Raw genomic sequence first — 15,272 nt, forward strand, 5'->3', positions numbered from 1 at the left:
GTTTGTCTTGTTTACGTTTGTAGTTTTGGATTTTGTGATTGTTACAGCATTCCTTTTAAACATTAAAGTTTTAAGATATTTTCATCGTTTGGTTGGATCTATCATCAGAAACATAATTACTCAGCTGTTTATTTTAAGTTAACCAAAGTTTAGAATAAGCCAGTACTCCATTAAAGAAGCTGGATGTAGGCGCAATGAGGTAAAGGTTTTGAAATAATTCTTGGGTCTTTAGGCTTTATTGGTGCCAAATTTCATCTAATTTTTAAGAAACGCGGTTCATTTTCAAAGACATTTTTATTGCTAAGCTATTGACCTCTGATCTATGAATTGTTCAGCCAGGAAAAAGTGCTCATACTCTGGCAGTGAGCTCAGAGCTCGTTGAAGATGGTATAGATATATAAACAGGCTTGGATATGGGGGGGGGGGGCTTCCTTCCAATTAACATCTTGTACAACAGATCAAAAAAGGCCTCCTTCTATTATCCAGGTTTGAACGTTGGTGCATTTGCGTCAAAACAACATATTTGTTTTTATTTGCATTCATATTACTGATAAATCTTACAATAAAACATTTACAGAGCTGGCTCCTGGCAATTCCAGGGCTCTTTGGTGCCTCCTGCAGATACTGGGCCCGTAAACTGTTAATTAACATCCCAGGTTAGATGATGGTCTGAAGGATGATGTCAGGTATTTTCTGGATGTTGCCCTGTTTTAATTTTTTAAGATGTGTTCATCTGGCCTGACACTAGTTTTAATAATCATTGAACTTTATTGATCTCCAATGGAGACATTCATTTCTGCATCTTAACCCATCCCCTTGGGTAGCAGTGGGCTGCCACTTTGCAGCAATTGGGGGTTACAGGTCTTGCTCAGGGAGCCAGAATGACATCTTGTGGGAGTTGAACTCAGAACCTCTGGGACCAAAGCTCTGTGCTCTAACCACTAGGCCACCACTCCTGTACTTACCAAATATTGGGTAACAACCCTTTCATTCACTGAGCTTGGTGAAAAAAAGGCTAAAATCCAAATATTTTTTATAAACTTTCATAAAGCCTGGATAACTGTGGATCTGTTCTAATTTTAGAAGATTGGAGCAAAGTCTTACTGCATATTCGCCAGTTACAAAATTAGGGGCGGTTTAATGAAGATCCATTTATGAAACATTTGTTTCTCCAGCTGCATCCATGAGCAGGACTGTAATCCAGTTGAAGTCATGTCGTGTTTTTTCCTTCCCTCTACCGCCTTCTTCTCTTGCTGCGTTGGCATCCGGATTTGTTCTGCTGCAACTCAAACCACATGGCCAAAGCACCGAATGATGATGATGATGCCTTCAAGAACCTCCTGTCGGCTCCGTTTTCTTACCGCTCGCGCACGCTCTACTGCGCCTTTTTCTTTTAATTATACAAAGTACACATCTCTGACCTAGTTGCTGATATAACTACCTCCTGGGGGTAAAAAACTGCTTAATAGTCCAAACTTGATGGCTATGTTGCGTTCAGGGCTTTTGGAATGAGTCATGTGAGAAAAGCTACCTATTATGTTAGAATATTTGCGGCCTCTTAGTTAATTATTCTGCGGGCTTCTGTTTATTTTGGTGCGCAGGTTTGTTCAGTCAGTACATTTTTTAAAAACGTACATTTCAGCATAGAGGGCTCACCGTCATCTACATCTAGTTTTTCCCCTACGGTACATAAATGCGTCCTGCGCGCAGCCCCAGCTCAGACAGAACCAGAGGAATTTTGGGGTTCGGTTCTGCTGACGCAGACAGTCCGGCTTGCCTGGACCTTTGTGGGATCAGAGGAACCGATGTTTCCAGTCCGTCTCTGATCGCCTCCTCCGGTAGGTGGGAACGCTGTGCGTTTTAATCGGGGATATCGTTTAATTTAGAAGTTAACTTGTTTTCTAACGGAGGAAACCAGAGCCAGAGTTGTCAATTTAGAAAAGTAAGTTTTGTCAATACTTGGTAGTTTTTTGCGTTTATAATCTTACTAATTTCCAATCGCCCCCCTAACAAGGAAAGTTTTTTTGTTTATACAGCAAATTAAATATTTCATCACCAGCAAACGATGTTCTGTAGCAAGTTATTATATTCAGACGAAAAGGTTATGTGACGTTGAGGTTTTCTCTGCCACATATATCAAACTGTGGCATTTTAGATTTTACTTTTCTTTTATGAAATCAGGCTGGTTTATTTGTACATTATCCGTTATGAATAAAGGTAAGTCCCAGTGCTGCGTCATTAAATGGCTGCTTTTAGTTTTATGTTATGTCTTCTTTCTTCTTCATAGTAGGTACTTTTGATCCATTGTATAACGAGGACACACTGTGTATATATTTGATGCACCTCGTCCTACTTGACCCCTCTTTCCTATGACTACTGATTACTGAGCCGATGTGACATGTGAATTTCTCCTATGTGAGATCAATAAAGCCTATCTTATCTTATCTTATCTTATCTTATCTTATTAAAGAAGCAATGGTAAAGAAGTAGAAAACAAAGACAATAAAGATGAATCGATTAAATATTTGACCTTTATGGTTAAGATGCCTGAAATAGGGAATTTTTATTTAAAGAATTTAAAAGTGTCTGTTGCCTACATCTCAAATTTATAAGAAGTTGGATTCTGAGCCAAGGAGCAAATCAACTATATTTCCGCCATTCCTTTGGTTTGGTCCTGAGAACACCGAGAGAACAGGTCTCTGTTGACCAGGGAGGTCGATCTGGTTCAGACATGACCAGCAATTTGTATTTCTGACCATTAAATGCACCAGTGCTGTGATTTAAGAACTCAATTTCCTGGTCTTGTTCAGTAGTCTGGCAGCAGCAATTTTTGCCACAGCTGCAGCTGTGTGATAGATTTTACAGAGATCCGTTTAATACACCATTTAAATATGGTGTATTAAACCGTGATATGGTGATATAATCTACTGGAAATGCAGAGGAATCCATTTATCTGGGAAAGTTTCCAGGATGGTAGTAAGCTGATTCAGTAAGTCTCTATATGAATGTTGAAAATGAATGTATGCATCCATAACTATACCAGTATTTCTTCTATGCTGTGTGTGATCAAGTCTAGCTGACTGTTGATCTCTAATGTTTTGCTTTGGAGACAGTTGATTCTCTTTTATCTGCTCAGTGTGTAAAGACAATAACAGTCTCTTCTCTGTCTCTTCTGCATAGATATGGTAAGAGATGTTGAAATGCTTTATAATCTGATCAAGGGGAGACGTGTCATGACACAAAGTTATCAAGGAAGATGTAAACCCACGCTACCAAACAATCTAACAAAAGTATTTCTTTAATCGCTTTAACATGATATAAATCTTGTCTTAATGGCTTAAACAAGAAAGGGGGGAATTCAGAAATTATTTTTGGAAGTTGCATTCAAGAAACAAATCCACAACACACCTAAATCTAAAACACAATTAAAATATGAGTTAAAGCTGCAGTAGGTAACTTTTGTATAAATGTGCTTTTTACATATTTGTTAAAACTGTGACTATGTCCCGACAGTAAGGAAATAATCTAACTCATCCGGAGGGAAAGCGCAGAGGAACATGCCTTGAAAACAGAAGTAAACAAGATTTCAGTGGGATTCAGGGATGAGTCTTGAATTTGCATCGGCAGAGGAAATGATGCTGGAAGATTTGTTTTAAAAGAAAGGGGGTAAAAGGAAGAAAAGTGACACATTTCCACAGTTACTCCTGATATTTGGATTGCATGTCACAGAAAACAGCAGTTGGGCATCACGTCATCTCACCACCATCAAGCCTTTGCTTTAAGAACAATAAACTTTGAAACTTATCTTTATTTATAGGCAAAGGTTACAACAGTTTATGCAATAAAATGGCAGAGATTTCAGAAGGTGCATATATTTCCGTCTTTTCAGGGAAGTTTATCTTTCCTCATCAGGAAGAATTAAAAAGATAGGGGAAAAGAAACGTTGATAAGGAGAATAAAAGGTGATATATTATCAGTGTCACTTAACTGTGCAGTTCTGCTTGGAGTCATCAAGGTTGCCTTTTGTTTTTCGTTGTTTAGGACATTCTCATCCAACGATGCCTGAGGATGGAGAGGAACATGATGCACATGTACACACTGACATGGCCGAATCCAAACTTGTGTTCTGCAGCTCTTCAGTGATGTAGTAGAGCAGAGCAGAGAGGAAAACAGGTGCATATATAAGAGGTATTTTTCCAAGAGTCTCTGTAAAACCATCTCTAGAGCCAAGTTGAGTGTCTTTGTGCTTCAGGTTTGAGTTTGTACCGCTGTCGGAAGATGCAGCACAGCTGAGAAGATGCTGAGGAAGGTAGTGATGATGAGGAGGGTCCTCCACGTGAAGGGAGACGTGATGTGCACGGTCGTGCTTCTGGTGCTGCTCTGTTTTCTGCTGTACACTCGTCAGGTGAAGAGGACAATACAATGAACAGTGATTTGAGGAACAAAAAAACTTCCATCTATGTGTCATTTAATCCAGGCGATGCTTCTAGGTTGTTCTGTCCTCTGGATGGAGCAGACCTGTCTGGAAGCTGGAGATCCACGGCTCCACCAGCTCCAGTCGGATCATGTTGGGATCCGGTGGGACCAAAGTAAAAAAAGAGTCACCTGAGGTAAGAACTCACACATCACGTCCAATTGGTTGTAGATCTGGTGTGATTATTTTCTCATATGGACAGCGAGAGCCTCCATCCATTCATTAATTTAACATATAATCACAATGTATTTAGCTAAACAACATTTTGAATCTGCATCAGAACAGTGAAAGGAGTGAAAGCAGAAATCATCCAGATAATCCCTGGCATAAAGTTTATTTTATGATTCATATTTATCTGCTGTTACAAGGCATGAGGTGGGTAGTAACTACTTGCCTTTACTCAGGTACATTTATTGGGGTAACTTCTAGGAGTAGTTTTACTGCACCTTACTTTTTTACTTCTAGTGGAGTAATATTCTTTTCTTGGCCTGTCTCGATAACAAATTTTGCTGGACAATAAATTGTTCCAGAAATGATTACGATAAACTACAATATGGCTGTTTGGAGACCATTTTCAACTAATATAATGATAATGGCATAATAATGCTGTCTTTTGTGCTGTTGTACAGCTGTGGAATTGCCTTTTGTGACATAAATGTTTTCCAGGCAATTTATTTTGGGTGTTGAATGTTTGCAACATTTTTTGAAATGCCAGCTTTTCAACTAAATTAAAGAGCAGGATCTCTTTAGAGATGAAGCGAACTACAGTATCTGGAAGCGCACATCAATTTGCAATGCCCCTGATCGAGCTCATTTAAATTTATCTTGCTAGTAATTTTCATCATGTGATTAATTGTTTTATTGCGATATGCATAATTTTTTCTAAGTAATGCTACTCTTAAGTGCAATGTTTGGCTAATCTACCCACCTTTGTACATGTAGAGCTCTGCACTTACAATTACACAACGAGCCAGCTTTTTCATCATGGGATAATTACCTTGAAAAATATAGAGGAAGAAAATAAGCTAGAAGGTTTTCTTGCAGCCCTCATATTCAAAGCTTGAATTTAAAAGTGAAACATTAATGGCTTGTTTTCTTTTTTCTTCCTTTTTTTAAATTCAGTCTCCACTACTACCACAGATGCCGTCATGTAAGCCCCAAACCAAGTCGAAACCTTCCCAGCCTAAATCCAGCTCTCACATCAGGTCCAGGTCACGGAGGAAAAAGGTTGTTCCGACCGCGGCTGCAGGAAAACAACTGCCGACACTGCCGCCGTTTGACTTCGAGAGCTATCTAAGAGAAAAGGACAACAGAAACTTTAGTCTGCTCATCGACCAGCCGGGGAAATGTCGCATCATAGAAGAAGAGGAAGGTGGAGGAGGCGCTGCGTCTGCTCCCTTCATGCTTATCGCAGTGAAATCTACAGCTGCAGATTTCGACAAACGTCAGGTAGCCATTTTTGTTGTTTGAACCGGTTACTTAATTTTCTTTTTTCATCTGTTTCTTTTTCCTCCTCGCTCCATTGTTTCAGGTAGTGCGACAGACGTGGGGGAAGGAGGGGACCTTCCAACCCGGTGGATCCATACGCACTGTGTTCCTGCTGGGGATTCCCCGGAATCGGTCCTCCCTGCCTCAGTGGGACCGTCTGCTGACCTACGAGAGCAAAGCCTTCAAGGACATCCTGCTCTGGGACTTTGAAGACACGTTCTTTAACCTGACTCTGAAGGAAACACATTTTCTGGAATGGGTCAACAGCAGCTGTCCTCATGTGAAGTTAGTGTGAAGAAAATTTCCAGAATTTTTTATTTCAGCCTCATCTCAAACTTTAATTAAAGTCCATCTGCTCTCCTTCAGGTTCATCTTTAAAGGTGACGCCGACGTGTACGTAAACGTGGAAAACATCCTGGAGATGCTCCAAGGCCGGGAGCCAGACGAGGATTTGTTTGTTGGGGATATTATCGTTAATGCCAGACCAATCCGCCGCCGCTCTTCCAAGTATTACGTTCCAGAGTTGGTGTACGGAGGCGGCCTGTACCCCAGTTATGCTGGAGGAGGAGGGTTTGTGATGTCAGGACACACAGCTCGAAGACTGAGCTCCGCGTGTCAGCAGGTACCCCAGAGATTTTAATGCACCAGATAGAAAACACAAAAATTCAGCCAGACATGGTGTCACGCTAAAAGGTTTATTGTAAATAAAACAAATAAATACATGATGCTGGTTGGTAAGCGTCTGGGGTGAGCTGGGGACAGGCAGTGCAAGTGGCAGGCTGCTCACAGCGGCTAAATATGGTGCAGGCAGAAAGCTGGCCCATGAGAAGAGCAAGGGGTATACCTGGATAGGAAGTCAGGAGAAGGCTGACAGATGCAAAGGGTCGAGCAGGGTGAGTGGTCCAAAACAGTCCGAGTCATGTCCAGAAGTCAGAGAGCCGATGAGGAGTTCGAGTGAGGGCAAGGCGAGACCGGACAATCCAAAAACCAGATGACAGGGTCATAAACAGACAATGCAGAGAAGAATGCGTTCAACATGAACGCCAATTTGCCACAACTGAGACCAGGTGTACCTTCTATGAAGAGAAAAAAGACAGAGAGAAAGGGGAGTTAAGGTATTCATATTCACTGTTGGATTTAGGTTTTGACTTTGATTATGTCATTTTAATACCGGTTTTGACTGAATTCCAGCAGATTATTGTCCAGCATGAAGGTGAACCTCCAGCCCAGTCTTAAGTCTTCTGCAGCTTCTAACAGGTTTAGCTTCCAGAATTGTCCTGTAATTAGCTCCATCTATCTTCCCATCAGCTCTGATCAGTTTCCCTTTCCCTGCTAAAGAAAAGCATCCACCCACCAGCATGATGCCTCCACCCCCATTTTTTACACCGGCTGTAATGTGTTTAGTGATTTTAGCTTTCCTCCACACATGGTGTTATGCATGAACGCCATGAAGTTTATATTCAATTTCCTCTGAGCAGAACACGTTCTTTCATTTTATTTCATAGTATGCTGTGTGTCAAACATGCTTGTGGCAAAGAGTAAGTGTGACTTTTTACAGCTTTTTTAAAGTGATTCAGCAATCTTCTCTTTCTTCCCTTGAAGCCAGATTTGAAGCCAGTGCAGGATTAATAACTGTCTTGTCAGCAGATTCTCTCTTCAGAGTCATCTTTATTTTCCAAGTATGTGTGCACATACGGGGAATTTGACTCTGGATTGCACAATGCTCACAGTGTGCCTTCTTATACCATAATACAATAACACAATGATGCAATAATAAAAATCAAACACAATCTGCAGTATAGAAAACAAGTGGACAGATTGAGACGATAATGCAGTGGTGCAATGAGCAGAGTGGAAAGGATGCAGACGTAAACATTATTTCTATTATTATTATTATGTACATATTATTATTATTATGAAAATATATGTACAAATATACATGAGTGATGAGTGCAGACAATGAGAATCATGGAATAAACAAGTATTATTTGCAATGTTATGTATGTGAGGGAGTTGGAATTTGTATACAGTATACAATAAATACAATATGAGAATATAAACAGTACAAATGAACAGCTCTGAAATAGAGAATAATGGATAATTGATAAGTTATGAGCTGTGGATTCAGTTCAGGTGGACTTTCATGTCCTGGTAGGTCTGCAGGTCCAGATGATGGATCAGAGCTCTGGGAGATGTTCAAAGGTTGGGGTGTTGTTGTAGAACCCAACAATGCTTTAAACAACCAAAACTGTCTCCCTCACCTCTCTGCTGGGTTCCTGGGTCTTCATGAGGCAAAGAAGTTCAAGAGGCGTTAATGCCTTAAAAAAAATATAGTGAAAAATGATAGTTTCCCAGCTACAAGCTGATTTACCAGCTGTTTGAAATTAAACAACACATTTGTTCCATTTTGTGTTCAAACGTTAACTGTATTTCATTCAAGGTTTTGTCATTCTGCGAGAACATCACACTGGCCCATGTCTATTTATAAGACCTTTACCAATTGTTTCACTATATGTTTTAAGAATAATTTATTAATTAGTGACTGATTTATTAAATGTCTCTTAGGTGGAACTGTTTCCGATCGATGACGTCTTTCTAGGAATGTGCCTCCAGCTGATTGGTGTCAACCCTTTACGTCATCAGGGATTTCGCACCTTCGGGATTCCCCGGCCGTCCGCGGCGCCTCACCTCCAGACCTTCGACCCGTGTTTTTACAGAGAGCTCATGGTTGTTCACAGCCTCAGTGTGCCGCAGATCTGGCTCATGTGGAACCTCCTGCACGACCCCAAGCTGAGTTGCCACAACAGAACCCGGCTGGCATACGGACCCTTCAAATGGAGAGGGAGGTTTGAAGAGACGGCAGGAGATGCGACGGATTATGGCGAGAAGCCAGTGTTTCTCACACATTAGTTCCTGTCAGAACGGATGGAGTTGGAGCTGGAGGTATCGTGCAGTCTTGGAGAGCGATGTGAGATTTTATTCAACCAAGCCGATGGAGCGTATGCCAGGAAATGAAATGCTGCACGGAAATCTTTCCCAGCTGACTCGGCTCTCTGCGCTGAAACTGCAGGAATGCATCTTAACTTTTACCTCTGGGACCAAACTGCTCTCACTGTATTTATCAACTGCCAGATAGAAAGGTTTTTTATTTGTTTTAAGTTTACAGAAAGGGCAGGTTTCTTTGCACATTTGAATTTGTGATGCTGCTGTGACATGGTCTCATCTTGCTAATGTATGGTGGTTTTTAAAAAAAAACCTATTTTACATGTAGAAGTGAGGCACATTTTGTGAAGCATGATGTGCCCTTCTCATGTATGCTGCGTGTGTAATAGGATGAGGGTTGTAAAATGCACTACGTACAGACTAATGTTTTGCTGTGTCATCATTATCATTTTATTTCTTTCCATACCTAATTATAGCCTGACCATCTTGGGCTGAAAGTTCAATGATCTATAAGATGCTCAAGCATGCCCTCAAGTGGTCAAACTCATGATCCCTGAATTAAAGCTAAGGTAGGGAGTTTTGAGAAAACTGTGAGCCTGAAAAGCTGAAAAACAAAGCCTACTGTGCTGCTCCAATGTTTACCTGTCTTTTTTTTCTTTTCTTTTTTTTTGTGTGTCCTGTCTGGCAATGTGGCCTTAAGAATTGTCTTAATGCCAAAAAAAGCCCAATAGATTTTACTTTCACAAGTGGAGCCTTACTTCTTTCATCATAGTGCTCCACTTGATTTATATATGCAAGAAGATATTTTAGATTTTATGTTCAATGGACACTGGAATGGGAAGTTACAAGAAGAAGAAAGGAGAGAAACAGATGAGACAAAATGCTAAAAGGGAGAAAGAGGTTGAAAGAGGAGAGGAAAGGGAGAGAGCAATATAACATCCTCCGTGTCTGCTTCTACAACAGAAAAACAAACTGGTAAAGTATTACAGGTACAAACAAGCAACGCCTTGATACCATCACTGAAGAATATACGGGATTATTTAATACAAAATGTATAAAGTGACAGCTGAAGATAATAATAGGAGTTTTCTGTAAAGAAGTGAATCTAAGTACCTGAGTCCAAGCACCTGTAGGTGTTTGTGAGAGTGCGTTGGGCCAGACCACTGCAAAAAGAGAACTAAAATAAGTAAAATTTTCTTGAAATTAGTGTATTTATTTGCACTTGATTTGAGCAGGTAAATAAGATGATCTGCCAATGAGATGAGTTGTTCCTATTTTTAGTGTAAAAATCTTATTCCATCATCTTATTTCAAATGAATATATCTAATTATCTTATTTTAGGAGTAAAAATACTAATTCTATTGGCAGATAATCTTATTTAATTGCTCAAATCAAGGACAAAAACACTAATTTCAAGAACATTTGACTTATTTTAGTTGCCTTTTTGCAGTGAACCCCGGATGCCCAAACGGACCCCGAACAAAGGAGCCCAAGAGGGGCCAACACAGAGATAGCTGCCTCCCCCATCCCAGGGAAGATCAGGAAGGAGCCCCAGGACACCCCCCAACAGCTACAATGCCAAAGCCCGCGGGGACGAGCTCTGGTCTTGTGCTACGTTATCAGATTCCTATCAGACATTAACAGGCATATCGCACAGAGAAGCAAAGCAGTTGCATTGTAAGATTAAGGTTTGAAAGAGTTTTCAGCAGACATGGTAGTTTGCTGGTTAAACTTTGTGCTCGCTGTTACTGCCGTGGCTTTGTTTAGCCTCTTTACCTTGTGAACCTGGATGATACACAAAGAGACTGTGGCATAATCTGTTTCCTGGTGGAGGAACAACATAATGGAAACCAGCTGAACTGCTCAAAGTATGACCATGACAGGAATAATTTGTGCTTTTTTTCTTCAGGCTGCAGAACATTGCATGTTTTTGGGTTGGGGTCATTGTGTGGAAGGAAATGAAGAGCAACCTGAAAGCACAAACTTGGATCCTCGTGTGGTTAATAGTCAAAATTTCACATATCGGGTTACATGAAAATCTTATCAAACAGGCTGACACCAAAAAATACTGTCATACTTTGAGACAGATATCTGATAATATATCAGTCTAGATATCAATCTGACTGAATCACTGAAGGTTGTGCTTCTTTATAAACAATTACGGCACAATCATTACCATTCCCTGTAATATAGTAATAAATCACAAATGATTACTTTACAAACAAGTTGATAGAATCTGTTAGTTCAACATCATTAAGGTAATGGGACTGTCTTTAAGCCCATACTCCTGTAGTGAGCAGGAGTATGGGCTTAAACAGGAGCGCCACCCTGTGATTGTACAGGGCTTTCCCAGCTGAGCATGTTCAACAGGAACCTCAGCAGAATCAAGCATCTGGTCTGACTTTGCCTGTATTCTCCTGTCGCTCGTTCGCCAGCCCGTGATGGGACTGCTCCAGTACTCAGTACTCCTGAAAAATGTTCCTTCTTCAAAGGGGGCGAGACAGAAAACATTTTAGAACCACTGCCCTAGGACAAGGAGCCTGTTTCTTTTTTGAATGAAAACTGTAGATGGTCGTCTTGGACAAGATGGCTTTATGAAAAAGCTTGCATGTTGACCGGTTGTTCACAGGTATGACCTGCTCTCACACCTTTTGAGGCTTGTATGGACCCACATGCTCATTGTTCAAGGGGTTCAATTCTAACTTTGGCTGCAAAGTAGTTTGAGGTTTAAATCCTGCAGTATTCAAGCCTCGCTTTGAGGCTTAATATTAGCCATTTCTGAGTAAAAAAGCAAAAAGCAAAGTGCTCTTCCTTTGAAGGAAATAAAATAAAAACATTCTTCAACTTCACCTCTAATCAACAGCGAGATGGTTGTATTTTAGATACAACTGGGACAATAAATAAATACACACACACCTAACATTGTTGTTGAATGGGCAACAACCATCTTGACTAGCCTAACATTAGGCTGCTGGAGTTTTCCTAAATCTATTAATCTGAAGGATTATGAAGTTGAATATTTATATTAACAGCCACCCCAAAATAAAAAGATGCAGAAGATAGGGTGAGAAGGAGACACATGACTCTCTGTGGCAACATTTAAATAGGAAAAACCTAAAATGGATAAGATATTACTGCCGCCGATGCAAACTTCTGACCAGAGCCACACAGTTGTTTAAACAAAATCCAAAACACTTTCACACCATGTCACATCCACATTTTATTTTTCTCTTTTCATATTTTGGTTGTACAACACAAAAAATCTCTGTTGTCAACAAATGGTGAGTATTTGATTTTTCAAAAGTCCATCAGCTTTGTTGAAAATTCAACAACCATCAGTGGAGTTCTGTTGCAGTAAAGCTTCGGTCTCATGCATTTCTTTGCACTACATGGTTTTATTGCCGTTTTAACTCTGGGACATGCTGGACAAACCTGCCTGTTATTTCATACACAAAGTTATTCAAAATATGCATATTAAAAAAAAGCCACATTCCAAAGAATTTTACATCCATCTTAACTACTTGTCCTACTCTCCCTAAAAATGGGATTCTAAACATAAACTTCGTCCAGAAAAATATTATAAGTGGAGGAAGATCAGAGTTGAGCCAAGAACAAATAATGTTTACCATAAAATAATTTCTCTGAAGCTTTACAATAAAAGTTACAGCAAACCGTAAAAACAACACAACCAGACAAACCCAAGCTTATGGTCTTATTTGTTTTTCCATTTAAAAAAGGTGATATCTGCACCCATCAATCTAATCCTGCTCTCTGCCCCACAGACACAATAATGTTATATTTGTATTTTGTTTGGGCAGCAAGGGGTTACAATTTGTTATGATTTTTTTGTATTTGGAGACATTTTCATTGCGGCAACAGGTGTTGGTGCTCAGAGGGACCAAACTAAACTACCTTTGCTCTACTGATGCAGCATCTGGTGGTCAGTATTTGAATTTAAGACAAAGACTGTGAAGATCTTTTACTGATACAACACAAACCACCAAAGGTAGGGGGGATAAATCTGAACATATCTGACCATATATGGGGAAAAAATAAAACATGTGAAAAACATAAAGCACAACTGTTTCTTAACCAAACAAAGACTCGTTAAGAACATGTGAAATAGATGAATAGGTGTTTAATAGTGAGTACTCTTACTGTCCCAAGGAGGGTTAGGTTTGGGAAAAGAAATAGGTGAAGGTGGCAAATTTCTCCTGTTTACCTCAGGATTATGAAACAACTGGAAACTTGGCTTCTCAAGTAAAGGAACCCAAGACTGAGGAACAAGGAAAGAACCCACTTCATGCCACACAGTGATCGATTACTGTAGCAGACCGTCCACTGAGGCAAATATGGATGTAATTTATGTGGAAGCTCAGTTTTTATCTTGGTTTTTAATTTTTATGTGTCCAAAGTAAGTATAAATAATCAGCTGATCCTTTTACGTACAATAGCAGGTTATAGTTGTGTTTTGTTTCCTCTTTATCACAGCAAAATGAATGACTTGATTGTATAGCGGTATTTTTGATTCCGTTCATTCCATCACACAAGTACCATTAGCTTGATGATGCACAGAAAAAGGGGACTTTTGGCTGCTTCTATTCACTCTTGCTATGTTTTATATAGCCATGGATTAGCTAGAGTAAGAGTGCACTTTTCTCTATGCATTTAAATAACAATGCTGATTAGAAATGGAGCAAAAATTGAGTCCACCTGCAAGCTGCCAGAGTATTTTCATTGCTTTATCGTGTTGTTTTATGTTGCACGAGTCTTTATCAATTAAACGACCTGTGAGTGAACTCCACTCACCAGGACTTTTAAATGTAGGCTCAGTTTATTCAATTTCAGTCCAAAAAACTGTTTGGTCCTTTAGAATACCAACACCTGCTATCTTAACAACAGTTACCATCTTTTATACAAAAAACATTCCCCAACACAAATGTTAAACCGAGTGGCTGAACAAGGGCGTTACATAAAACACACGCAAACACACAAAAATGGCTCCTACAAACACTTCCCCACAGAAATGAACATATCCAGCACCAAGCTAACTAAAACTGGGATCATACACTTTCCTCAATCTGCATGTTAGGTGAAATGTACTTGTTTCCCCTAAAAAATATAAAAAATAAACAAAATGAACATAAACACAAACAACCCTGGACTCAAAACTAAAAACTAAGACACCCCAAGAAAGATTGTGAGGAATATATTTATTTTTTTCCTGTTACAATTCATATTACATTTCCATGTACATTTCCATCCACTAATATTTTTCTCACAGAAAGATTGTGAGGAAAATATTAGTACACATGGAAATGTAATATGAATTGTAACAGTTGCAATAAAAACAGGGGGAAATACTTAATAGAAAATGCAATTTCTGGTCCATCACATCAGGTGCACATGGATAGAACATCACTCAGCATTTTAAAGGAGACATTTTGTTGTGCTCCTGAGAGTGAACATTATGGTGAGATCTAAAGTCTCCAATTAATGTGAAATCAGCGATTCTACTGTATGGAAAATAGTCTAATAGGGGAAGCGATTCAAAACTACTGCCAACAAGCCTAGGTCTGGCTGCCAAAGCAGGCTCCACCTGGATTAAGACCACAAGATGCTAAAAGAAGGCTCTGCAAACCCTAAAATGCCATCAGAGGATCTACAGCAGACTCCAGCAAATGTTGATGTGAAAGCTGATCGTCACAAAGAAAGAGGACTTCTAGATTAATATAATTTGGACAGATTAGTAAATTTATGTCATTTTTGGCATAAACCAAACAACACTTCAGAAAAATAACCTCAGGCCAACAGTTAAGCACGGAGGTGGAAGTATCATGGTTTGCTGATGCTTTGCAGCAACAGAACGCACCATGAACTGTACCGGGTACCAGGGGTTGTTTAAGGAAACTGTGAGAACATCTATGAAAACACTGAAGGTGAAGCAGAACTGGACCTTGAAACGTGACAATAGTCCAGAGCATACCAGTAAATTCACCACTGACTGGCCGAAAAAGATCAAGCCCAGATCTTGGTCTCACTGAGATGCTGTGGGACGCCTTGAACCGGGCCAAAGCTGCAGGAAACCCCTCAAACATCCCAGCTGGGAGGGAAGAGTGGAGGATACTTTCCTCAGACATACAGCAAAGGTGCTGGATTGATCTAAAAAGCAACACTAGACATTAGCTGTACAAGGAGTCCTGACTTTTTCCTTGGTTGGTTTCTTTTAACAAGTAAAATAGGCTTATTTTTACAATTAAAATTTATGTCAACATTTACTAGATAACATAATATGTACTGATTTGTTTTTGTTAGATTCCCAATTAATTCAAACTCACACCGAGATGGCGGCAAACTAGATTTTTAG

The 15,272-nt window shown here is 39.8% G+C and overlaps 1 protein-coding gene across 2 annotated transcripts; it reads left to right on the plus strand.

Moving 5' to 3' along the window:
- The first annotated feature begins 1,622 nt into the window (after positions 1 to 1,622).
- On the plus strand, positions 1,623 to 9,605 carry b3gnt9 (UDP-GlcNAc:betaGal beta-1,3-N-acetylglucosaminyltransferase 9). Of its 2 annotated transcripts, none has more exons than XM_012856682.3 (8): positions 1,623 to 1,838; positions 4,042 to 4,173; positions 4,253 to 4,405; positions 4,491 to 4,610; positions 5,597 to 5,923; positions 6,006 to 6,247; positions 6,329 to 6,584; positions 8,528 to 9,605. In XM_012856682.3, exons 3-8 carry the CDS (start codon positions 4,298 to 4,300, stop codon positions 8,870 to 8,872), a joined length of 1,398 nt encoding a protein of 465 aa, XP_012712136.2. In that variant the 5' UTR covers positions 1,623 to 1,838; positions 4,042 to 4,173; positions 4,253 to 4,297; the 3' UTR covers positions 8,873 to 9,605. The 2 variants fall into 2 exon arrangements, with proteins under 2 accessions (XP_012712136.2, XP_035982296.1); XM_036126403.1 differs by lacking the exon at positions 1,623 to 1,838 and adding an exon at positions 3,587 to 3,962.
- The last annotated feature ends 5,667 nt before the right edge of the window (positions 9,606 to 15,272 follow it).

Source organism: Fundulus heteroclitus, chromosome 2 (genome assembly GCF_011125445.2).
Source record: "Fundulus heteroclitus isolate FHET01 chromosome 2, MU-UCD_Fhet_4.1, whole genome shotgun sequence".
NCBI lineage: Eukaryota > Metazoa > Chordata > Actinopteri > Cyprinodontiformes > Fundulidae > Fundulus > Fundulus heteroclitus.

Excerpts from the sequence above, each read along its gene's own strand:
- b3gnt9 (XM_012856682.3), top strand. The coding sequence starts at position 4,298 with ATGCTGAGGAAGGTAGTGATGATGAGGAGGGTCCTCCACGTGAAGGGA. Across the intron at positions 4,406-4,490 it reads TTCTGCTGTACACTCGTCAG|GTTGTTCTGTCCTCTGGATG; the intron begins GTGAAGAGGACA and ends CGATGCTTCTAG. Across the intron at positions 6,585-8,527 it reads TGAGCTCCGCGTGTCAGCAG|GTGGAACTGTTTCCGATCGA; the intron begins GTACCCCAGAGA and ends AATGTCTCTTAG.